This window comes from Pipra filicauda, unplaced genomic scaffold, assembly GCF_003945595.2.
Source record: "Pipra filicauda isolate LSUMZ 115617 unplaced genomic scaffold, ASM394559v2 scaffold19_size4547281_pilon, whole genome shotgun sequence".
Taxonomy (NCBI): Eukaryota; Metazoa; Chordata; class Aves; order Passeriformes; family Pipridae; genus Pipra; species Pipra filicauda.
In genome coordinates, this window is record NW_024104309.1 from 2,291,896 (window position 1) to 2,317,799 (window position 25,904).

General features: G+C 42.8%; 1 protein-coding gene across 2 annotated transcripts; it reads left to right on the plus strand.

The window, feature by feature from the left end:
• The first annotated feature begins 1,689 nt into the window (after nucleotides 1-1,689).
• On the plus strand, nucleotides 1,690-24,635 carry C8A (complement C8 alpha chain). 2 transcript variants are annotated; one of them, XM_039380576.1, is made up of 12 exons: nucleotides 1,690-1,810; nucleotides 3,902-3,998; nucleotides 4,918-5,062; nucleotides 6,195-6,339; nucleotides 7,917-8,106; nucleotides 9,400-9,600; nucleotides 10,898-11,138; nucleotides 15,592-15,720; nucleotides 16,399-16,556; nucleotides 18,623-18,845; nucleotides 21,274-21,435; nucleotides 24,612-24,635. In XM_039380576.1, exons 1-11 carry the CDS (start codon nucleotides 1,692-1,694, stop codon nucleotides 21,423-21,425), a joined length of 1,800 nt encoding a protein of 599 aa, XP_039236510.1. In that variant the 5' UTR covers nucleotides 1,690-1,691; the 3' UTR covers nucleotides 21,426-21,435; nucleotides 24,612-24,635. The 2 variants fall into 2 exon arrangements, with proteins under 2 accessions (XP_039236510.1, XP_027604645.1); XM_027748844.2 differs by lacking the exon at nucleotides 24,612-24,635 and having other exon boundaries at nucleotides 21,274-21,766.
• Nucleotides 24,636-25,904: the final 1,269 nt, after the last annotated feature.

The window sequence follows — 25,904 nt, forward strand, 5'->3', positions numbered from 1 at the left end:
TTAAAATAGACATGCAGAGAGGCTGTGATGTGTAACAGGGAGGTGACAAGGGGGATTGCCTTAGGCTAGTTACAATTCCCTACTTTTCTCCCAGGCAAAAGCAATTTAAGTTTAATAGTATATTGAAAAAATATTAAACTCCTTATTCGAGTTCTTCTTGCATAGGCGAAGAAAGGAGAAGGACTTTCTGAACCCATCTGAAGTGCATTAGTAGGTAAGGGATTACATTAACATACTCCCAAAGGTCACAAAAGGGCAGTTTTCATTTCATTTCACTACAGAGTTTACCCATGTGCTACATTTCTTCCTGTTTAGCAAAGACAAGCCCCAGGGTCATTCTGAACTTTAATTACATTAAAATAACCCCATAAGAGGTCCTTTTATTTTGATAATTTACAATACCAGCTATTGAAATAAGCTTTGCAATTAATTTGGGAAATACACAGAGTGACACTTCTATCCCAGTCTTTTGTGGACAAAGGACAATTCACTGTCTGCTTAATAGCTGTAATAGCCCAAGACCAGACTTTCTTGCAACAATTACACTTTCTCTTGAATTTACTGAGGTTCAAACTTCCAGTTGTCTGCTGGGAACACTTCATTTATGCATGAAGCATCTCAGCCCACTTATGCAGAAGAAAAAGCAGGGAGATACAGACCCTTATTTGAACACACAAGTCTCCACAGATCTCTTACTCTTTTTTTAACTGCTACCTAATGAAGTTACAGATTCCTTGTGTATTTTTGTACCTGCCCAGGAGTCCTTAGGGAAGTTCTGGAGGCTGCGTGCAAGCTTGAGGAAACACCTATGGGGCAACCTGGGCTATGACCAAGTGTCTTTCCAATGGCCATTTTTAGTTTCTTCTAACACAACAGAACTAAATATGGTCATCTTGTGACTATTAGCTTAAAAATAAATAACCTGGGGTGTTCTTGCTTTCTTACACTTGTGCACATCCACTACTTCTGTGCTAAGATGCCACCCAGCTAAGAAAGAGTATTAGAGCCACCACGAACAGAGGGGTTTGCACAGTGTATGGGCACTACAATTTCAGGTGTGGGGGACATCTTCCTCACCCCAAATCACTTTGGAAAACAAAGAGTTTTCTAAGATTCTCATGGTTCAATGACTGTGTAAGGGCCATGCAAAAGCTGGGTGATATTCACATCAGCTTTAAAGATGGAAAACTGTCTTATGGGGCTGGCAATGGGAGGAAGCCAAACTGACATTTCCCTGACATATCTGGAAGGTACATGTTCCTCATAACACAATTTTGTGCTAATCTTCAATTTGCTGTACTGGGAAGCTTTTCCCTGGTCAGCAACCAGACACACCAAAATTACAGTGAAGTCACTGTGGGAAACAAAATGAGTTTCCTCCTCCTTCAAATTAAAAGGATGGAGCAGGCTCGACAAGAAACACACTGCTGCAATAGGATTTGATTGACTTTAAGGTGGAAACAGTTGCACAGTTTAATATATTTCCTTGCCAGAAAACTGGGAATTTGTTTCCAAAAGGGCAAAGGCCTCTGGGATGTGTCCTGATTCTTTGTGATTCTATCTGTGCTGTTGTCAATGATTTACCTCAGTGTTTTGGAGGCCGGTGGGCTCTGTGCTTCTTCCAGCAGTCCTGAAACTTAAAGCTTTTGTTTGCAGCTGATCTATAGCAAACATTTACATATGGGAAAACAATGTGGTGGAGCCAGTGTCAGCTCTCTCTTTTGATCCTGTCTATATGCCCCCTGGTTTTAATGGCACGCCAGGCCACGGCAATGGTGTGCGAGGAGCCCGAGGCATTGCCTACCCAAAGGTAAGTCTGTTCCCTCTCCAACTTTACATATAGAAATTACCAGCATGTCAGTCAGCCCATCGATTTTGTCCCGACTTGAGGCACGTGCACACCATGCTCTCTGTAAACAGCTACCAGGAAAAAAAAAATTATTGGCAGTTGTCCAAAGCCCAAGCTCAGGATCATAATTCCTTCTTGAAGAAACTGTTTGCACAATGGTTTTTCTTTTACTGATGACTATTAAGCCTTCCTAAACTTCCTTACTGAAATTAGCATACTGGGTTTGGGCACTTCAAATGAATTCTCTTTACGGGATGATTTATGAGTTAATATTTTTCATATTCTTTTTCATTATAATTATTTTACATTTGACAATGTGAAGTTAACAAGTGCATGTGAATAACCCAATTTTCAATCCAAGCCAGATCCTCACACCTCAATTTTTTTCTGTGAACAATATTATTAACCTATTTGAGTGTCACTTGGTCTTTGAAGGAAAGGAATAAACAAGTTACTTTTTTTCTAAAGCTATAGTGTCATGATAGGAAAATGGTTGGATTTTTTTTTCTACAGCTATTAATTTCAGGCTTGTTGTAAAGGCAAATATGATTTAGAAGGATCAAAAAAAGGTATCAGTGATAATTGGAACATGGAGACAAGGAGAAGGCGGAAAGGAAAAAAAGTGTGGTAGTGATACACTTAATTATGAAGGCTTATTCCGATAATCCCTTTTGAAAATGAACAAAGACAAGATTTTTGATGTTTGATGAACTTATCAAACAAGGCAGAATAATGAAGAGGTAAATGTAAAATCCAATCAAAGGTGAGCCAATTAAGTACTTTGAGAAATGCTGAAGGATACAGCCCACAAATCCTCCTGTCAGAGCAAGAAGGCATCAATACATATGTGTCCTCCAGCTCCATTTGTCTGCAGGTTGCTGTTGATTTCCTGGAGACACAGTGGGTTTTTATCTCACACAATGATCTGCATCCACAGACTCCCTTGCTGAGCTGTTGTGGCTTTCATATAGTAAGTCTCTCTTCTACAGCCTCTGATGAATCCCCAATGTGCTCCATACCTCTGCTAATTATCAATATTTCTCTTTGGACTGCAGTCTTGTAAGTAAAACAGGCTGCTCATTAGTTAGTCACCAAAATAATACTACTAATAATGATGTTTTGACTTGGAATAACTCCTTAAAATGCTTTGAAAGCTATGGCAAACACAGAGTTGCATTAGCACTCCACAGATTGCTCCTCAAGACAAAGAAATGCATCATACAAATAAAGGTTGTAGGAGTTAGGACAGAAAGAGAGATTGTAATGACTGGGCTGGGAGGAAAGAGAAGTAATATAGTGATATTCAGTGTATGTGCAGAGGCTGATTCAACAGCCAGGAAGATACAATACCTTTGCCATTTTCTGCCTTTGTAGTCTTCCTTTAGTTATTTTCTTCTTCTCGGAATTTATGTATTTTGTTTTAGAAATAGACAATGAACAAATTTTTCATCAACATCCTTTGTTCATTATTTTCTCAGCACTGTTGGTGTAGCCATTCCCACCACTCCACAAAGCCCCTGGGAAACAGACCCTGACTTCATACGTAGCAGGAAAACTACTGACCATGAGTTCACACTGGTGTAAAAATAGTGAAATCAATAGATTTCAAAACATCCCTACTCCTGGAAATTGTGATGTGCTTTTGAAGAGAAAGCCAAAAAATAATCTTTTCTTTAAAACCTGTCTCTTTGTGACATCCGTTCTGTTTACTCAGTGTGTTTGCTCTTAAATATATATTATGTACATATATTTAATCATAATTTTAAATCTACCTATTGGAAAGGGCTAGAATCTCTTGGGAAAGCAGGAAATCCAAGACAAAATCCTCAAGCACTGCACCTGTGGCCCCTGTTCAATGCTGATGGTGAATACCCGGGTGGGACATCTCGGGTTGTAATACAGTCGCCTCTCCTAAGGGATGCTTCCCACATCCTACAACATAGGTTCCTGGTGGAAAAACACACACAGAGACCATTTCCCCTCTTCTAGCCTCCAGCCCTCCTTAGAACACAACTTCAAAGACCTTAGACTGCGCTCTCTCTCCCCCCTTAGAAGAAGCAGCAGAGATGTTAATTCTCCAGCTCCTGTCGACTGTCAGCTGAGCCAGTGGTCAGGATGGACTGATTGCTTTCCTTGTCAAGAGAAAAAAGTAAGGATCCACTATAATGTATTCATTTATCTTCAGATGTGTCTGTGATGAGGATGTACACACATTAATTATATATATTATACATATTCATCATTCCAAAGCATTCAGTAAACCCATCCAAATATGATGGAGATGCTCCTCTACTTGAGAGGTTCTTACTTACCCTGGTGTAAACTGGGGAATAAATTTGAGGCAGCAGAACAGGAAGAGGAAAATCAAGGCAAATGGTGGAAGAATCAGGCCAGAATACTTGCCCAAGACCTTCTTCCCTTTTTATCTCAGATTTAATTAAGTATCCCCTGATTCTTAATGCAAATATTCCAATGAAAAGAAATTAGAAGCAGCCTTCATTCATCTGCTCCTGTTCTTAATTTTTATATCATTTCACATATGTCATCATAATTTTAGAATTTATTTTTAAATATCTAATTTTGCTTTCTACTGAGTTTATGTTATCCCTGCTTTTTTCATTCCTGTGGTTATAATCAGTAAATTATTTGGCTCTTCTCCCTTTCCGTTTTTTTTTCCCCTTCCTAGTTTAAAGAGCAGCAATTCTCATTAATAATCCATCAGAAATGTCGCAGGATCAGTGTTGTAATTAGTGTCTGTGTCCATCTAACACAGCCTGTTACATTCCAGGACAAAGCCCGTGTAACTGGAAAAATGCCATATTATTTCCAAGGTATAAAACAGAGAAGAGATATTTCAAAAACATTCCTTCCAACCTCCTCTAAATTCCCACCTATCAACTTCCCACCTCTCTGCTGACGCTCCCTCTCCATTCACCACATACAAAGTCTTTGGGCCATATTAAAAAAAAAAAGGAATATAGATAAAAATGATAGTTTTGATTGCTTTATAGCCCACGGAGGTGATGTCTGTGGGGGATACAAGTGGTTGTCTCTGTTGTGTGCTGTAGCACCGGTACCGGAGGCTGGTGCAGCCGGCAAGGTTTGCAGGGAGGAGATGTGCAGGGCACCTCTGGGATGAGCAAACTTGTCATGCTGAGACCACGTGTACTGAACTCCCCAGCTGTGGGAAGGACTTTCAGTGCGAGGAAACAGGTGAGTGAATCAGGCACAAACTCCTGCCAAAGTGGTTTCTTTCCTGGTTGGGCAGCCCTGGGGTGATATCAATCCCCTGTCAACCAGGTGGCAGGACGGTGAACCAGTGCAAGGGGAAGCAGGAAATTTCCCCTCTTTTTTTCCCCCCCCCCCCCCCTTTTACAGAAATGCATCCACATTACGCTCAGATTTAGATAGAAAGAAGGCTGTGTGACACAGAAAATGTTAATTTTTCAGTAAAACAAAGAGAGTAGAAATACTCTGCTCCAACTGCTGTGCTACACACTCACACTCCCCTCCATGGGCACAACGCTCTCACAACACACTGCTTTTTCCCCCACTAGAGACACAGTTCAATCATCAATCCAACTAGCAATCTGTTGGGGTGATTTATTTATTTTTAGCCATCCTCAGCTCTGAGGACTGGGATATAATACGGCTGTTCTCTGAGAGTTTGACTAGCCTTGACAGATTTTTTGTTTCTAAACAAATGGCTCAAACTTCCATCTTGAGCATCTAATGAAAACTCTATTAAAATTTAGAACCACACATTAGCTCTGCAACTAGCTCAGCAGCTGGAGTAGGTCACTGTCCTTCCACTGGGACAAGTGCAGCAGTGCCAGATCCCTTCTGCCATGATTGTCATGTCAAGGCTTTCTCCTCACTCCCAGAGGCAAAAGCTCTTCCAAGTTGCCCTTCCCACAAACATCCATTCTTGCACTCTATTGCAATAAATCCCCCAAATACCTCCTGCAATGGGAAGAGGCAAAATTGCACTTTATAAAGATGGAGTTGACTTCCTTAAGCCAAGTGGAGAAGCTATTCCTATAGCAACTTTCCAAGACCATAATTTTAGATAATACAGTCAGGGCAGTGAGGCAACCTCACCTCGATTCCCACCCCATGGGAGTGGCCAGCTTGAACTCAGAGCTGTGCTCACTTGGGTCGCAAAGGGAAACTTCCTGCAAGGAGCTTGGAAAAGCACATTCCCACTGGAAGAGCACTGTGTTTAACACCCAGCATGACTTCCTGTGGCCCTGAGATATGGGTGAAAAAGAGTCCAAGCAGTGCAAGCTGCCAGCAAGTGTTTCAGAAGGGCGGATAAGCTGTCGCCTGCATCTGTGCACTTTAGGTCGCTGTATTAAACGTCACCTTGTGTGCAACGGAGAGAGAGACTGCAGAGATGGGTCTGATGAGGAGAACTGTGAGGATGAAGATACTGAAAGCCCTTGTAAAGACCTGTTCCCAGTCCCGGGGTCTATAAAAGCAGTCCAAGGGTGAGTAATTAATCAATAGCTTCTACTCTCACAATCAAAACTGGATCCTTATATTGCTCTTCCTTAGTAATAGCAGTGGTCCATGAACTGACAGGGTGCTGTCCCATGCAACCACGGGTAGCAATGAGGGAGGCAAGAGGGTTCATCCCAGCTTTTATTTCAAATCCTCTCTCAGATTTACTATCTGACCTTGGCCTCTCCCAGCCACACTGTACTTGTGATGCCCTCTTTTTACTCCTGTAAAAATATATCCCAGTTATCTCACAGCTTTCCCCAGTTGATAAAAGTAATATATTAAAGCAAACAGCAGACTTTGGAAATGCAGCAGCCTGGTGGCATTCATCCTGAAGGAGATTTAACTCCAGGATTTAGGACTTCAGAGTACAGATTCAAGGCAGGAAGGTTGAACTCCACATGAGTATATGCAGAGTAAATACTCCTATCCAAGAAAAAATGTTTCCCTACTTCAAATTTTGATTGGGTGATATGGACAGAAGAGAAATTCGGTACAGCTTGAAAGGTAAATTGTGCATTGTGATAATCTTGTTGTAAATCTTGTGTTTTAACGAAGATGCTGCAGTTTCACTATGAAAACATGTCCCTGCCCATGGAAGGGAGGTTGGAATGAGGTGATCTTTAAGGTCCCTTCCAACCCATAGAATCCATTCTAGGATTCTATGAACATGGACTAAGGTATGAGATTGAAGTCAGCCATTAGATAACCTTCCCATCAGCTCTATCCAATGCTCTCTGGAGTCCATGAGATAAACGTGTCCCTGGCCCAGGGCCTGGGAGAGTCCATCAAAAGTTTTTCAAGACATGTATTAATTTTCACTGAGAAACATATTTAATTCTGCTCTCTGATGTGCTTCTCCTGTAGAACATACAAAACCAATGGGGTTTACTATGTTAGTCTTAAAGGTGATTCCCTGTTGTGAAGAGAAATGCTGCTGTCTAGTTTGAATAACACTTTCATTTCAGGCCATGGGATTACAGAGAATGCTAAGTAATGGGAGGGATTTCAGAGGGCAGCAGATGTGAGGGCTGGAGAGAGGGAAGAAGGAGGAACAAGGAAATAATAAGTGAGAGATTTGGCAAAGCACAAGCTGACTGCATGTCTAGGGAGGGTGTTAACTGCCCTGAGAAATGGGACCATTATTAAAATGAAAGAGATGAAATTAAGATAGAAAATAATTATATGAAATGCCAGGAAGCACTTTGTGACAGTGAGATACATTAGGCTAAAGGGAGACCTGAAGGAATTCCAGGACTGTGGGACTTTCATAACTGTATATGCTGGGAGGGGCTGAACAACTTAACCGATTTCTTCCATTTCTAGCATATGAGTCCAAACTAATGCTTTGGAATTAAAATGGTTGTTTGTCTGTAATGTCTGTTAGCTTTGGGAAGGAGATAGCAACAAGAGAGCAAACCCAACCCAATTTTAAGTTCTATTTAAATTCCTCAGGAAACTTGAGGCTAGATAACCTGTAGTGTCAGGAGAGCCTGTGGCAGAGACTGTTGAGGGAATAAAACGGGAATGATGGATAACTTTCTGAATGCTATTTCTTTCCAAGATACGATATCCTAACACAGGAAGAGAGACAGTTTGTATACGATCCTGAGTTTTTTGGAGGCCACTGTGAGTATGTTTACAACGGAGAGTGGCGGGAGCTGAAGTACGATGCTGCCTGCGAACGTCTGTACTACGGGGATGACGAGAAATATTTCCGCAAACCTTACAACTTTCACATATACCAATTCCTAGTAAGTGCTTTGAGTGGTCAAATTTAGCAGTGATTTCCCAGTAAAAAGCCAAACTTCCTACAGATATCAAATACATTTTATCATTCACTACAGGTTGTCTTTCAAGTTACCTTTCCCCAGCAGTCACCGAGAAAACAGGCAATCGATGATATAAATGCTGTTTTATGGCACATCAAGGAACTAACGTGCTTTATCACCCAGGCATTGCCACTGCTTACTCTGGCCTAGTCAGAGCTAAGAGAAATGGGTTTTCTCTAAATTCTGCTATTAATGAGCTGTAGAGCTTGCACAAGCCCCTCACCTCTCTAGGGATGCAGGTGGCCACGTGTAAAACTGTAACGATGCTGCTGCTTCAATCTTTGAAAGCATTTTAAGTCTATGGCATGGCTACAAAGGCCATAAATCCAAATTCTGAGAGAGACGGGGATCCTGAAACCTATCACCGTGTATCACAATACCTATAGTCCATGAGGTCACATATGATGTTGGAGACTGATCTTAGTAGAGCAGGGGTTCAGCCTGGGTCTCCCACATCGTCAGTGGGTGCCTTCGCCACACTGTGAAACATCCATCATGCTTTTTGACATGAACAACTGAAAACACATTATTCCTAGGAAATATTAAGGCCACAGACTCAATGCAAGCATCTTTCATGTCCTCCTAGCAGGCAGAGTCCCCTGTGCCCCTTAGTCCCCAGTTTGAACACTGGGGCTGGCTTTTTACAGAGCTGGTAAATAGTACAGCCCAGATTCAGCAAGACTGCTCAATTCCACACACCAGCAAGGTAAAGCTGTCAAGAAAAAGGTCACTTCTCTAAAACAGAGGCAAAACAATGTTTGTTTTCTGGTCTTGCCACCATAAATGGCTGTTGAATTTTTTTTCCTAAATAAATTCATTCAGAAGCAGGCTGAAGAGAAAAAAAAAAAAATCAGTCCAAATCCTTAGGATTTGGCAGAGCTCTAAGGAACTGGAAGGAAGGTTTTATAATGGGAAGTGTCAAGCTATCTTAACAGGTAACATTACCAGTTCTGGCTTTGAGTAGCTAAACACAAACCTCTCCCCTGCTTGGAGATGGATGAAGCAAAATGCTTGGCTTTATCCATATTTCTCACATATTTCCAAATGAAATGTCATGTGACTTAATTCCTTATTCCACATTCACTGAAGTCAATGCCGGTGCTGTCAGGAGCATCACGGGCTTCAAGTAGAGGCACTATCAGCTCCTTGAAGAAATGAAGATTAAAAAGGAAGAGAAGTACCTGAAAAAATTAATGTCTGCTCCTTTCATTTTAGGCTCATGCTGATTCTGGATTCACTTTTGAGTTTTACGACGATTCAAAGGATCTGCTTGATGCCCTTAAAAGTGATAAATCCAAAACAATGGGCTTTACCATTGGAATTGGGCCTGCAGGTTCAGATATACTGGTAAACCTGGGCCTCACTTTATCAGGTGGCAAAGGATCCCTGAAGAATTTCACAGAATACGCTGCAAAGGTAAAAAACCCCAACCAAATCAGTGATACATATGCTCCAGTCGTATCATCTGTGCATCACATGGTCTGGCTGTAACTTATGTCAGTTTATTCTCTCAATTGCATTTTTTAACACAGTAATTGTACCTTAATTTGTTCATGTAATTGCAAATGTATGATCGTCAGTAATCCTGTTTGCTGTTCTTTGTATGTTTTAGCAAACAGGGAGTGGGAATAAAATTGAATTACGAAGTGCCACAACACATGTCATCTCACCCCATTCTGTTTCATGGCTACATTAAGCACATAAATAAAAAAATGCTTAAAAGTGACGATGAGGGAGGAGGAAATATCAAGATGCTGATCCAAACAATAGTCCTCAGGGAATGGTCTCCAGTAGCAAATATATCTTGTTCAAATTAATACAAGCTGCCTTATGATGGGGAAATATGCTACTTTTTATGGGAGGTTAAAATACCGTGCTGAAAAAAATAGTACCTGGTAATAGGGTGTACTTCTCACAGCGGGCTTACATCATGGACTAGCTGTGATGACCTCTTTCCAATCTAATAACATGAGTGCTGGTATTTCCCGCATTTACCGTGCCCCATCTCCACTTCTCTTGTGGCTGCTGACAGAAAACAATAAAGAAGAGTTACTTTGATGGTGTTCTGAGTTAAAATGCCCTTAAAAGCTGTTTGAAATGAGCACCATTATAGTATTTACTGTGCCCTTGTCCAGACTCACACAATGTTTGTAGCTAAATGATGATCAGTTACTGGAGGAATCATTTAAAGGGCTGTTCTGGTTGTACTGGAGCCTTGTCCGAGGCAATGGCTAATCTAGAGGTGGAGTTGTGGATCTGCTGGTATATCCAGGAAATCCTCCCCCATTAGCATCTTCCTGGCCAGGGTATTTCCCCACAGTTGGGCTGGGCTGGGCTTGCCTTGCCTTGACCCTTGTCCTGTATCACTGATTGAGGTTGTGAAAAAAGCAAAAGGGAAAAAACACTATGGAAAAGAAACCAGAAAAAGAAATAGCAGAAACAGAGAATGGAGGAAAACCAAGTTGAGCCTCACACATCAGTAAAAAACCTCGTAGCATCCAACACCACAGCTTTGTCCTCCACCTCCACAGCACATAAGAAAAATACTCTAGAAAATGAATTACAATTTCTTTCATTTAAACCTGGGCTTGTTTTCATGCCTTCAATATACACTGACAGTCAGAGACTCAGGCTTTCCTCTGCAAGCCTAAAGACGAGAAATTTATTTTTTTAAATGAATGTTGACTGCAGCTTCTTTTTTCTTTACCTGCAGGACCTTACATTCATTAGAGCTGTGACAAAGGTGCAGACAGCCCGTTTCAAGATGAGAAGGGACAACATTGTTTTGCATGAAGATGTACTGCTCTCCCTGCAGGAGCTTCCAGACACCTACAACTATGGCATGTATGCCAAATTCATCAATGACTATGGCACCCATTTCATGACATCTGGTACCATGGGAGGCATCTTTGAGTACATCCTCGTCATTAATAAGGAGGAAATGCGAAGAAAAGGTTAGAAAATGAGAAGCTATTCTCTGTTTACAACTTTCTACTCTAAACCAGCTCTTTCCAACCTGGTGACCGAGGGGTGGATCTCCACAGCCATCTCCTCCCTGGACCCTGGGAGGGTGGGTGCTCATCAGCACGTCTTTGCTGAGCTGTCTGGCCCATCCCAGCACATGATAGACACATACTCATCACAAGCCCAAAAATGCATGGGGGGGATGACATAGGGGTATCCACACATTCACAAGATGGATGCACTACTGGCCACATGGCAGGGGATTAGCTTGAGCGTCACAAAATGTGCTTCCCAGTCTAATGTCAGAAGTATCTGGGTGAGGTTTTGGTAGTTTAAGAAGGAACCTGAGCATTATCTTCTCCATTTTTTCAGTGTCACTTGCCAATCTTCTCCTATTTCTTATAGTCTTTGTTCTGGCCATTCTCATGAACGCTCAAGGTTTGTAAACTCATCCAGAGTACAGCAAGCCAGCCCACTCACTTTTTAGCCTGTTCATAGTGAAGGCTGCAATTTTCTGTAAATGGAAATAGCACACTGTACTTGGCAATACCTCTACCACTTTACTCTGTTCAGTGTCATATCTGAAGACTAACAGACCTCTGTTAGCTCCAATTCTCAACAAATTAGAGTGGATGAGGCTGGAGAGCCACACCTTTGAATCTCAATTAGATAAAATACCTACTATAGATATCTAGAATGCAAGAACAGCCATTACTGGTGAACCAAAGCATAACATTTTTTCTCATAAAAAACGTAAGATGCAGAATAATAATATGGTACTTTAGTACACTAACCAGATTGCCAACTTTTTGTAAAGGTGTCAACAATGCAATAGATCCCACTTTCCCTATGGACCATCACACCACTCTGCAGAGGGTACCCAGGTAACTGCCTTGGTAACTCCAGGCTGGACATGCCTGGACATGCAGAAGGAAACTGTGATCTTGGACAACATGTGCAAATTGTTGCAGTCAGTGCAAATTGCTGTAATTCCATTAATTCCGATAATTTCCGTGGTTCTGCCCCAAATTCTGCCTCTGGTCTGAAATGGTTTGGTACCAGCAGCACTAGGATAACTATGCACTCCATATTGAGTGTTAATCATGCCAATTCTACAAGAAATCACCAATTCAGAGAATTTTCATCAAGTTCCCAAACCTCTAATGTTTGGAAATGTGATGCTTCTTCAAATCGTTTCTTCATTTTGAAGAGTGAGTGATACAGAAGTGAACAAGGTCTTGGCAAGCAAGTCTTCAGGAAGCAGACTGCCAATTTCAAAGGAAGAGTGAATCAAAAGCATGTGGAGGGAGGCTGTTATTTTGCTTTATCTTGTGCTTGCTGTGTATATAAGGGGGAGATTTATTGCTACAAGATGCTTTATCTTGGGAAAGAAGGATGTTGAAGTTCAGCAAAAGACAAAAATGTGCCCAGTAGGGATGTAATTTTCATTCTAATGCAGCACCACTGTGTATTTTTCATCTAATCCAGGCTGTGCTAGTGAGTCCACATTTACCAAGTCAGCAGAGCTCTATGTCACACAACGCTGACCCAGAAGGACCCACCTGCAAGTGTCTGATATGCCACAGTCTAAAAGCATTTAGTAAAAAAATCCCTGATTTTTCTAATGTTGATCACAGCCATGCTTGAAGGCTGTGTTTGCAAGAGGATTATCTTCCTTCCCTGAGGAATGGTCAGGATCAGGATATAAGTGCTCAAATCTTAAAATTAGAGCTTCATAAGATGAGCATGAATCTGCAGATGCCTGGAGATGTATCACTGAGTCCCCACAGGGCTGAGGAACATGGCACCTGCTTTAGAACAACCACTACACCCTGAGAGCCCACCTAGCTCACAAGGCTGTGTGTTAAATGCTCTGCAAGAGAGAATATTCCTTTTTTCATAGACCAGCGACTAAAACACATGCCCAGGAAAAAGACCCCTTGGCTGAGTCCTCCTTAAATGAGAGACAGCTTTAGGTGGCCACTGAGCATTTAGCTCAGCACAGACATGAGATGGACTTTAGGCATTCAGGCAACCTGAATTTTGAAAATTAAATCACCTTCTCTGTTTAGATACTCAGGAATAGACCACACTGCAGAGCTCAGGACTGCAGCTTTGCTGCCAGACCCATTTCTAGCTTTCAGGCTGCAAGGGCTTATATGGATGTGGTCATGAATGAAATAAATACATATGTCAGAAAGAGGTCCCTTGTTGCTCTGCCATCAATATTTTTCATTACTTGTTTTTAAAATAGATTGTTATGGTTCTATTATTTAGCAGAAAACAGTATAATGTGTTCACATATTACAAGAACATTTATGGGAGAAACATTATGCACAGAGTAAATTAGAAAGAGTCTTCATATATTCTGATTAATTCAAAATGCAGCAGTAAATCTTATCACTTGAGCACATTCAACTATCACAAATTATATCATATAAAAAACCTATCAGGACTCCCCCCTCAAGTGCCAATATTTACTATGACCACCCTTTTGCAATGATAACCACTTTTCATTTATCAGGACCTGATCTTGCTGCAACCAATAGCAAATTGTATTGACAGACCCTCGCTGAACATAATTACTCAATGGGAGCCATGGCAAATCAATTAATCAGGGTGTTCCTCAAGTTTAATTTTATGGCACTCCAACACCAATATAAGCAATCACTCACATTGCTTTGGGTGAATGAACTTTACCCACTGTGTTTACAACTGTTGAACAGTTTAGTACAAGTAATTGAGTGCCACACATTTAATCTTTCTCAAGGGCCCAGTTTTGCAATGGGATGCAATTCCCACTGAAGTCTTGAGAATGCTTTAGCTGTCACCAGTTTGAATCTGGGACCTGTAGCCCCTTTCTCATGGACGAGAGGCTGGAGGCTGGACATGAGCCAGCAATGTGTGCTCACAGCCTAGAAAGCCAGTGGTGTCCCAGGCTGCACCAAAAGCAGTGTGGGCAGCAGGTTGAGGGAGGGGATTCTGCCTCTCAGGTGCTGTACTCAGCTCTGGGGTTCCCAGCACAGGAAAGACATGGAAATGTCAGAGCGAGTCCAGAGGAGGCCAACAGAGATGACTAGAGGGATGGAGCACCTCTCCTATGAGGAAAGGCTGAGAGAATTTCGGTCATTCAGTCTGGAGAAGGCTTCAGGTGTCATAATTGTGGCCTTCCAGCACTTAAAAGGGGCCTATAAGAAAGATGAGGACAAACTTTTTGTCAGGGCTTGTTGTGATAAAACAAGGGATGATGGTTTTAAACTAAGAGAAGGTCAATTTAGATTAAAGAAGAAATATTTTTACAATGAGGGTAGTGAGGCACTGGCACAAGTTGCCCAGAGAGGTGGTGCGATAGTTAAACGTGCTCAAGTGATAAGATTTACTGCTGCATTTTTAATTAATCAGAATATATTAAGACTCTTTCTAATTTACTCTGTGCATACCCCCTCCCTGGAAACATCCAAGGTCAAGTTGTATGGGGCTCTGAGCAACCTGCTCTAGTTGAATGTGTCCCTGCTCAATGCAGGGGATGTTGACCTTTAAAGTTCCCTTCCACCTCAAACCACTGAACTGCTGGGGTGAGGTAGTTCAGCAGACAATGCTCCAGGCTGGGACTCGAATGGAGATTCCATCTTCAGACTGTTAAGTCACGATGCACAAACCCCACTGACCTCTGTGCTTCCCTTTCAATACCATGGTACTGATCACCAGGCTGCTTTGTAAAACATTGTAAGGTTCTTTGACGAAAAAGAGCAATATAAAAGTTACCTATTACTTACAATACTCATACTTATAGAAATCAATGGACTTTTTAACTACTAAAGAGTAGTTATTTTATTTGCAGTACACTGAAGTGCTTAAATAAAACCTGGCTGTATGAAATAGGCACATTGCTTACCTTGGTGAAGCCATCTCATTAGTTCCCTTCTTCCCCTCTGCAGTCGCTTCATGGCTCTCCAGTTACATATTTTCTTGATGTATGTGGCAGTGCTGGTGGCAGCAGCCCAGCACCAGGAAGGCTCTAGCAGCTGTAAGCACACAAACCTGCAAGTTGCTACTTAAGCCACCAACAGGTGGGTCAGATCCTGAGTTTAGGAAAATTAGTGAAGATCTATTGATTTCAGCTGCTGTTCCCAGCTTTACCCTAATTATGAGTTAGCCTGTAAAAAAATAATGGTTTGGTTTAAAATATATAGATCAAACAAGGACATACATGCCCAAAGCCTTGTGTTAAGATATTTACTTCTAATGTTTTCTAAGAAACAATTTTTATAAAAAATACTATTTTCTTCACTGTCCTATGCCCAGAATAGCTCTTGACTTTGAAATACAGGCCACGAAAGCAACTGAGTATTTTCTTCAGTAACAGAAGAAAACAAGTAGGAAAATTAACATCCTTCCACTCAGCATGAGTCACTGAATTTACCTGTTTCCTTTGTTTTGCAGCTGTCACAGGTGAGGAGATCGGGGCCTGTATTGGCCTGTCACTTGGCCTTACAGCCAGTGAGAATAAACTGGATCTGAACGCATATGTGTCATACTCTGACTGCCAAAAGAAAGGATTTCTGAAAACTGGTATGATATCATGGCAGATGTCTGTTAAGGCATCTTCTGTGTCACTTCTTCTGGTCACTTGGGCATGGAGATTCAAGTAGGGTCACACAAGGAATGAAAAAGAAAGCTCTGGTGCCATCTGTCAGACATGGTGGGACCACAGCAACTTTGAGTCCAGGTCTCCAGGATTCCTGGTTGCTCTTTAAAGAGCAGGAATGAATGTAACAATACCTGGATTAGAAGCACATATAAACAGAGGCAGTGGGGTGGCTGGAAGGCTGCAGTCCTTATAGCAATGACAGACTGGGTATGCATGGCAAAAGCAACATGGCAACTAGTAAAAAGTCAAAATTGACTAAGAAAAATACTCAAAGGGGGTAGGAAATCCCAAATTTGTACATTACTTAAGGAGATGTAGACAGTGTGATCTATTGCCCATGTCCTAACTGGAAACCAAGGCTGGAGGTGTGCAGGCTCTTCAGGTCTTATCAGCTTATTGGGATGCTCATCTTGTCACTGACTACCTCGTGATAAGGTGGCAGGGCTCACCCCACAAGCAGGGAACACTGAGCTCCCATCGATTCCAGGAGGCAGCTCACTGATAGCCCCCTGCACGATTGATCTCACCTCCATTAAGCAGCTTCTACTGCATGTGTGGAAACAGTAACTAAATAATATGTGTGTAATTCAACTTTTCAGATCGTGAGAGCCACAGTGCAGTTGTGGAAGATATTATTCCTCGGATTAGAGGGGGAGATACCAGTTACAGCGGAGGGCTCTTAAACAGTTGGGATGGCAATATGTATCGTCACTGGGGAAGGTCATTAAAATATAATCCTGCTGTTATTGATTTTGAGGTAAGGCTTTTCTGCAGTTGAAGAAACTCTGCCACTAAAGGAATGAAAGTGTAGTCGAGCAGATCATTTTGTATTTTTATTGTGATCCCATCACAGAACAAGATTAAATGTAATGGGCCACTGATCTGGTAACCTCTTATTCATTTCACAATGGGGAGTACATCTCCCACGGACCGCATCCGCAGGGAGATGGACAAGGAGCTTAATGCTGGATTAGTGCAGAGTTAAGTTTTTGATGTGTTCCTAAACAGCTTCACAATGAATTGTGGTTGCATTCATCCCTATTATTCTCCCCGACGCTGTCCACCCTCCTGTATAAGCAGGCGACTTGCAGGGGGCTGGGGAAGGTGTTTTAAACACCCTCCAGCAAAGGCTCTTCATAGACAGACCCCCCCTCAGGAGTCCTCAGAGCAGGGGGCTCCTGGCTGTTTTCCCAGGGGGGTCCTGTCTTTCTCCACACTCCAAAAAGAGGGTCTGTAGCCATAAAAAACATCAAAGCTGTACTCTCCCTTTAGTTTCACTGGAAGCCCCATAAAATGGAAAGATCCCTGAAGCATCTAATATAGTTTCTGAGACGAGGAGATGGGTGCAAGCAGAGGAGATGGAAAGGGAGAGGGAGCAGCAACCCTACAAACAAATACTTGAGGGACAGAGATGGCAGAGACATGAGGAGGTGGCCTCAACTCCTCAGCTGTGGTCAGCAGTGCCACATGTATCCTAAGATGCCAAGATCACTGTCTCCTCCAGGAGAGCAGCTGTGGGGTGTGGGGCAAGGACCTCCATCACGGCAGGGACATGCAGCTGCTTCTATCTCTCTTGTCTTCATTTGAAAGCACATTTGAAACCTCTGACAGAGAGTGGGAGAAGGGAAAATGGATCTGTGTTACTGGCAGGGCAAGAAGGATTGTGCAAGCCTTCCCGGGCAGCACCCTGATGGCAGAAAGCTCTGATAGCGTAGAAGCACTTTCAGTTCCAGCTGCAGGTTATTCACCTTTCTGCACAAGTTCCCATCAATCCTGGGCAAAACTTATTGCACTTTTCCAGTAAACCATGTGCTGACCTCTCTGTTGGCTGCTCCAGAGCTGAGCAGTCACTCTGCAACCGAAGCGGCCGATAAGAGCTGGTGTCCACTGCAGCAGCTCTTATCTGCAGTTCCCTCAGTTTGTTAAACAGCCTTGTGCAAATTTGCCTAAGAGCTCTTACCAAAGCCCAGCTGACCCTGATCCTCCCCATGAATCACTCTCACTATGCCTTGTGCAATGAGATGATGCCCAGCTCTTCTTTAGGAATAGTTTCCACCAATTTCTGGCCTAGACACAGTGTTTGCACAGATGCATGGATGGACAAGTATAAATAACTGTTCTCAGACAGTCCTGAGCTTTAAGCTTTAATATTCATTTGAATATTACTAGTCAGTTGGGCAAGTTATAATTACAGCTGCCCAAACTGGACTGTTTTTGCTGGTATACAGGAACTTGATTTTGCTACTGGAAATATGATGAGCAAGTTATATTCTTAAAGCTGTAGGTTACAGTATTATTTCACTACATCTTGATAGTACATTTCACTACATCAAAGGACAAAAAATACATAGGCGATATTCTTCATTCTCAGCATTTACTGGTTATTTCACAATCTGGACACTGTAAGTGGTAGGCTGGCAATAAATTTTGATGAGTCCCTCTGTCCAAAGCTCTTACCAAAACATTTTCTTCAAAAAGGCAAAAAGCATGCAAGAATCTCAGATATTGTGACAGCACTAAGAAATCAGTCAAAAAATGGGCTTACTGGGGTGTTTTAATTTATCATTTGAATCCCTACTAAAACTCCAAAGCATGTCCAGAGAAGCCAATCCCACACAAACCTCTAAGATGAGGAAGGTTTTGGAACGGTGGTTTCTCACTGGGGCCCATCAGTCGCAGCAACACATTTGCATGATGTACATGCAGCTGTCGAGGAAGACAAATGAGTTTTTCCCGAGTCCTGAGTTTATCCAGCAATGTCACAGCGTCTCAGTGATGCCCAGCTGAAATTGTTTCCATGCTATCCATCTCCATCCTATGCAGCTGCAGCCCATCCACGAAATTCTCCGCAGAAGCAACCTTGGTGACATGGAAACCAAGCGGCAAAACCTGAAACGGGCTCTGGATGAATATTTGTTGGAGTTCAATGCCTGCCGCTGTGGGCCGTGCCAGAACAATGGAGAACCCATTTTGGTGGGGGACACCTGCTCCTGCCAGTGTAATGCGGGGTCCAGGGGCCCTGCCTGCGAGCAGACTGAGCGCCGAGGTAAGACCCTGCTGTGCACCTCAAACAGGGGAGGGCAAAAAGTAGCCGACAGACTGGGTTTCCCTCTCCACAGCTTGGATATTAGAAAAAGGTTCTTCACCCGAAGGGTGGTTGGGCACTGGAAAAGGCTCCCCAGAGAACTGGTCACAGCATCAAGCCTGAATTCAAGAAGCATTTGGATGATACTCTCAGGCACATGGTGTGACTCTTGGGGATGGTCCTGTGTGAGGCTAAGAGCTGGACTTGATGATCCTTGTGGGTCCCTTCTAACTCAGCATATTATGATTCTATGAACCAACAGCTCTTTGCATCCACGCATCAATCCAGCCTTCACTTCCGTATCACTTTTGTTGCTGGGCTATCCTGAGCAGTCCTGCAAGAGATTGAAATTAGCAGCTCAGGAAATGGCTTTAAACTGACAGAGGGCAGGTTTAGATTAGATATTAGGAAGACATTCTTTACTGTGGGGGTGGTGAGGCCCTGGCACAGGTTGCCCAGAGAAGCTGTGGCTGCCCCATCGCTGGAAGTGTTGGATGGGCCTTTGAGCAACCTGGTCTAGTTGAAGGTGTCCCTGACCATGGCAGGGGGGTTGGAATGAGATGATCTTTAAGGTCCCTTCCAACCCAAACTATTCTGTGATTTTATAATTACTATAAATAAAGTGGTGGAAATTAGGGTGTGTTTAGTAGCTGGAGATTTGCCGAGATGTTGCAAAGAGCTGAGCTGGGTGGCATCATCCTGGTAAAACCCAGCTGCCCCCACTGCCCATCAAGGGGCGAGCTCTGCCTGTGTTGCTCTACAGACATAGCTCATTACTGTAAACAAGACCATCACCTGGTCCTTGCTGACTGCCATGTCACATTCTTAGGCTGGTGATCCTCCAGAGGGCTTGTGGCATTCCACTAAGGATGTCTGCTACAAGGATGACAGCACAAACCTTGAAAGTCAGGGAGAGAAGGGAGGGGGAAAGGGTCACGTGAAACAACTGGGAAGTGGTGCTCAAACAACATGCCACCAAAAATGCTGTTTTAGTAAAAAATTGCCACATAACCAGATTCCCCCCCTGCCACTCCCTGAGATGCATTTTAACTAGAGGGAAGTATCTATTTTGGGGTGAAAAAATTGTTTTTCCAAAGTGACAGGCTTCTATTTATGTTTCCTTTATCACTTTATATACTATCCTAAAAAATCAAATGGGTGGCAACAAAAGCCAAGCTTGGAACATGTTCTTTCATCTCCAAAAAAAGTCGCAGTTCTTTCTGGGTATTTTTGTCTTGATTCATGATGACAAAAAAAATCCAAATCTCAGCACATGAAGCTGGCAGAAAAATCCATCTTCAGAGCAGTTCCACCAGGCAGAGCTCGAGGCCTTCAACCATGTGCTCATCACTGAGGTCTCACACTGGAAAATCAAAGCTGTGATGAGCTAAGGAGTTTGAGCAGAGCTGGGTAGATGGTTCATGAAGCTGAATTCAAAAGCTTTGCTTCAGTGACTGCAAAGTGGGTTTCTTTAAAAAGCTCAGGTTCTCTGAGTTGCCTCCAAATCCAAGGAATTTGCATGGAAGGCTCAGGACCTGCCCCCAAAAGAGCACATGGAGAGCAGAGCATAGGCCAGCCTTGTGCTCCCTGATTTTTGCAATAGCGGGGACAGACACACTTCTGACTCATGCACAACTTTTAGTTTCAAATTTTTAGTTCCAAAACTCATTTAAGAACATAGTCAGTTTTTTTAAAGCACAACATTTCAGCAGATGGAAAGCCCAGCTTTACACCCAGCACTAAGTAAGAGCACACACATCCATTTGTGCTGTCTGGATTAATAAAGTGCCCAAGCCAGGCATGAAGGCCAGAGGAGTAAATAAAAAACGACAGTAAATGACAGCCATCAAGCATTCCCATCATTCAGGAGCACCGCCATAATCCATAGTATCGACCGCTCCTGACAACTCAGTCTGTACTGTGATGGAAAAGCCTTGAAATGACCCATCTCCAAAAGGATAAGCAGACTTTCCACAACACCTCCATGACATTAAGGGGACTTTTGTCCCTCTTCCTTGGTCAGAGGTGACAAAGTTAGTGCAGAGAGAGCTGTCAGGTGCCCTTTGGGAAAGGAGAGCCAGGGCACAGCCTTTTGAATGAGCAGAGAAGAAAAAGAAACAGCTGTTGGTGTTTGAGGTGATTCATCTCCCCTGGCTTCAAAGGGCCTTTATCTCAACAGCTGTCCGTGTGCTGGGCACTGCTGGGATGGAGCAGGGAGTCCATAACCAGAAGGGTTACAGCCAGAGCTGAAATCCCAAAGCGTTGTTGGCATTCTGCTCCATCTCCCTCCCCTGCTCCCACCCAAGGTAGGTGGCTGTAGGTGGCACTTCAGAACTAAATACTTCTTTTTGTTTGTTTGTTTTTCCCTTTCTTTTCAATGTGTTTGCAGGTGGTGTGACAGATGGGCGCTGGAGCTGCTGGTCAGGCTGGTCCCCGTGCCAGGCGGGCACGTCGCGGCGCAGCCGGCAGTGCACCAACCCCGCCCCACAGAATGGTGGGCAGCCCTGCACTGGGAGGCCCCTGCAGAGCAGAGCCTGCTGAAAGCCCACAGGTACCCAGGCCAGAGTGGTTTGGAGTCTGTGCTGGGCTATAAATACTCCAGGCATGCAATGGAATTACCCTGAGGACAAATAATTGGCTGGTATTGCATTTCTATACATATGCAGATGTGCTGGATTCACTGTACAAAACCTGACCAACTGCTTTGGTGGACTGAACACGTTTTGCCTCACCAGTTGTGATGGGAGCCCCACTCAGTGCACAGCAGCACAGCTGTAGTACAGGAGATGGTGGAAAATTCACACAGGTGGCTTTGCTGCTAGATGACTGTGGGGCTACAACATGTCATGAAATAAATTTACCGCAAGTGTTTACATAAGTAAGCTTGACTCTCAGAAAGTTTATACATTTGCCTTTGCAAAATACAAAAAGAAGCTCATAATCCTTGCAGTTTTATGCAGCTGGTATTGACATATGTACCATGGAACTTTTGTAAGCTGGCACTGTCAGATTTTTAAGTCCAGCATATTGGCCAGGGCTGCATTTGCAGCAAAGCCATATGCTGCTCTGTGTGGAGAAGGCTTAAGCCTAAAAAGCATCATTGCAAAACGTAAACCCAAACTGACGAAGAATTTAAAATAAATAAATAAAGTAATAAATGGAGAGGCTCAAACACAACCATTCTGCAGAGGATGTTCACACATAAGCAAAGCCTATTCTTCTGTGAGATCAGTGATGAATTGACTATTAGCACGCAGGCATTTTATCTCCCAGGCACCCAGAGCCTGAGAAGATGCTAACGGGCTGCTTGATTTAAGGAGGTTTTTTGAATGTGAGACGTAAATCTCAGCACAAGAATGCACACGGTATTGAACTGTGCCCAGAGACCAGGGCGAGAGCCTGCAGCTCCCTCTTCTTAATGAACTGCCACAAAAAACTGGGATGGGTGGAAGGCGAAAGGTACTTCATTTTACTGAGCTTTTCATTACAAGGGAAGAACGGAAAAAAAGCCCTGAGAAGGAATCAGGCATTATGAACAACAACAAGAGCACCAAAACCTCAAAGTACAAAGCAGCCCTTTCTATATACATATGAATGGAAAGAGGGAGTAGAAAGGAATCATGGTTTAGTGAAAGAAATTGCTCAGGTATAGCTCTGGTGCTTGGAAATGCTTGTTTTTCAACAGCGTGTCAGTGGGGATTTATAGGCTGACGCTCAGCTGATGTAAATCAGTGTTGTTCCTTCACCATGGCTGATTTATGGTACCTGAAGATCCGGCCCCATATTTTCTTTTGTGGGCATGTTTGCCAAAGGACAATTTTCCATCACTTCTCTTTTGCTTGTAAATGAAACCATGGGCTGAAAACAACAAACCATGTTGCCTTGAATCCTCAGATGTACTTGTTCTGTGAAAAATCCCTATGATGAATAGCAAAGCCGTGGCTTTCTAGCCAACTTTGCTTTTCCAGGTGAAGGTGATATTTACCCAGAGAGGAATTTGCTCCCAAGGGCCTGATTCTGATGTCTTCTATGTTAGGAAAATGCAGCAGCATGAAGCACCCACAGATCGGTGTGATTTAGACTTCTCAAAGGAACAGGAAATGTAGGATCTCAGCAGGTTTTCCCATCCGTGGTTTGATCAATGCTGTTTGGCATTGGGCTACCAGGTTATGTGGAAACATGAGACAGGTCTCTTATACCAAGGAACAGTTTGACTTATAGGTGATTCTTACCTTTATACCAACTGCTTAGAATCACAGAATCATAAAATAGTTTGGGTTGGAAGGGAGGCCTTTAAAGGTCATCTAGTCCAATCCCTCTGCCATGATCCCACCTTCAACTAGACCAGGTTACTCAGAGCTGGCCTTGGATGTTTCCAGGGATGGGGCATCTACCACCTCTCTGGGCAACCTGTGCCAGTGTTACACCACCCTCACTGTAAAAAAGTTCTTCCTTATATCTAAGTCTGAATCACTGCTCTTTTAGTTTAAAACCATTAGTTTAAGTAGAAACATGAGACAAGGCTCTTATACCAAGGACCAGTTTGGCTCTTAGGTAGTTCTTACATTTACACCAACTTCTTAGGACTCAAGAAAATGCTTGCAAACAAATGAGTATAAAGTTACCTTAGTCAGAAAGCCAAGTATGCTTCTTTTGTGACCAGAGGGAAGAAATTAATGAACAGAAAGACCTGATGCCTTGGAGGGTGGGGAGGGATGGGGCCTGCAGGAAGGGAACCTGCATCCTCAGCTTTTAGACCTGTTTCTAGAAGGATAGATTACAGGCTAGAGAACCTCAAAAAAGAATAAATCCAACTGCATATAAAATGCCACTAGGAAACACATACAAATAAGAGCAGAAAAAGCTATGTTTTACCTGCAGTTGTTCATTCTCATGACTCTGCTCACAACCCAAGGCACTGAAATACAAACCCAAGGGCTTCCTTTAAGCACCAAAGGCATGTGAAGAGTGCCCCTCTCCTCCCACTCCAGTCCTCCACTACCCCCAGGGCTCAAATATCGGGTACGCTGAAATTCAGGAGCAGCTGAAGTCAAAAAAAAGGAAGAAGCTGCCTGTAAGGTCTGGGGGAAAAAAAAAAAAGAGAAAAGATTATGAGCAATTACACATTTACAATGGCAGTTGAAGAAGCTAATATATCTCCTGCTGAAGTGGGCAGCATGAGAGTTGTGCAAGATGAGATAAGCAGCAGAAATGTATGTTTCTTAGTTAAACTAAAAGCTTAGAGGGTACAATAAAACACTGCAGTTCCACCCGGGTTTTAATGAATGGATTTTCCCCTTTTGCACACTGACATACATTTGATATAGTTATTTATCCTATATATTTCTCGCGGCATATTTCCCAGGAGACCTTGTTTATCTCGCTCATAAGTACATGATGGATGTATGGCGCTTTGGATAAATGGTATCACAATCAGATATTTTTATGGATATAGGCAAACTGGGTTATTAACAAAGGAAGGGCAGAGAGGAACCAGCACGCAAAAGAAAATAGCAAATGATTGATGACAATACACCTGAGGTTGCAAGGTGCAGGCTCCAGATAACCAGCTAACAGAAGAGGAGATAAGGGCAGTGCTTGAGACAGAGCTGTTTTCTACCTCGGGGTCAATGTCACGTCGACTGCCCCAGTGCCTCCATCCCTCTGAGCCTGCAAAAATTCCTCAGCAGAAGCAGCTCAAAAATTATTGCTTTTCTTTTCATACAGTGGAATGCACAGGCACAGGAAGACACAAAACATGTAATCCCATGCCAAAAACCTGAAACAAAAGATATTCCAGATTCTGGCAAGTTTGGTAAGGGACTGATACTTGTGGTGCTGCTCTATCATGCCCAACACAGTGGGATTCATGGTGCTGCATTAAAAATAAGTAAAAATATGTGTTCACAATCATAATAATTACTGTACTCATCTCTAGTTTTGTTGATTTACAGAAGCAGGGTGGTATTAAAATGGTATATAAAAGGAAGATTAATCTGTAGGCATAATTTGACCTGAAATCAGGCAGTTGTGTTGAGTTCTCACTGGGCTCTTCAGCCATCAGAGTGAAACAAAGAAATTCTGGGGACTGTTAACACCTCTGCATGAACTTTCTGAGTTGCTTTCCACTAAATCGATCTGGAAGAGAACCTGGGGAGAAACAATATATATATATTGTTTTATATATATATATCCACAAGAAACAGCAGCATGGTAAAGTGATTTAGCAATACTATGGCTACCAAAGGGTTTGTAAGTCCCCAGTTGCAGTGTGGACCACATTCCAGCCTCACAGGTAAACACAAAATGTGTACATGATATGACACAACAGGGAGCAAGGGAATCTCAGCTGGAAAGCAGTCTGGTTTAACCACACCTGATGGAGATGTTTAGGGTAGCAAGAGTCAAGTCGGTTTTGTCCTGGGAAAGCTGAATGTGACAACTACAACTTACCTGAAATACCCTTTTGGGAGTTTCCAAAGCCATGTTGCCTGGATCCAGCAACATCACAGCAGCATTGTCTTCAGGCAGGGAGATGCAAAAAAAATACAGCTTCTTCATGTTTACCCTCTCTTTTTTCTCAAGCAAACTACTTGTGAAAATATAATATGGGATGTAGTAGAGCCCACTGAGACAAGTATCTTAACCAGAGAAATGGGCTAGAGCAGCACAGGCAGCACTGAACACACACACAGCCTGCCTTCCCGAGTTCTCACATGTGGGTTATTAATCTAAACTTACACAGAAAGTGGAAGTTAGAAACACCAGTAAAAAATAGTACCAAAATTTAATGCGAACCAAAATGAAACGATAAAAGCTTCAGCATAGTATTTTTTATTACCCTCCAGGTTATAATAAATCATTAGTTAGTTGAATCAAAGCACAAAATCACAAGGACAAGATAAAGTTATGTCCTTTATGGGAGCTTCTAAGCCTGCAGGCTGCATATTCAACCACTGTTGAACTCATACTTCAGTTAGACTACCTTGCTGATCTTGACGACTGTCAAATCTCTCCTCT

Excerpts from the sequence above, each read along its gene's own strand:
- C8A (XM_039380576.1), top strand. The coding sequence starts at position 1,692 with ATGTGGTGGAGCCAGTGTCAGCTCTCTCTTTTGATCCTGTCTATATGC. Across the intron at positions 6,340-7,916 it reads TCTATAAAAGCAGTCCAAGG|ATACGATATCCTAACACAGG; the intron begins GTGAGTAATTAA and ends TTTCTTTCCAAG. Across the intron at positions 9,601-10,897 it reads TCACAGAATACGCTGCAAAG|GACCTTACATTCATTAGAGC; the intron begins GTAAAAAACCCC and ends CTTTACCTGCAG.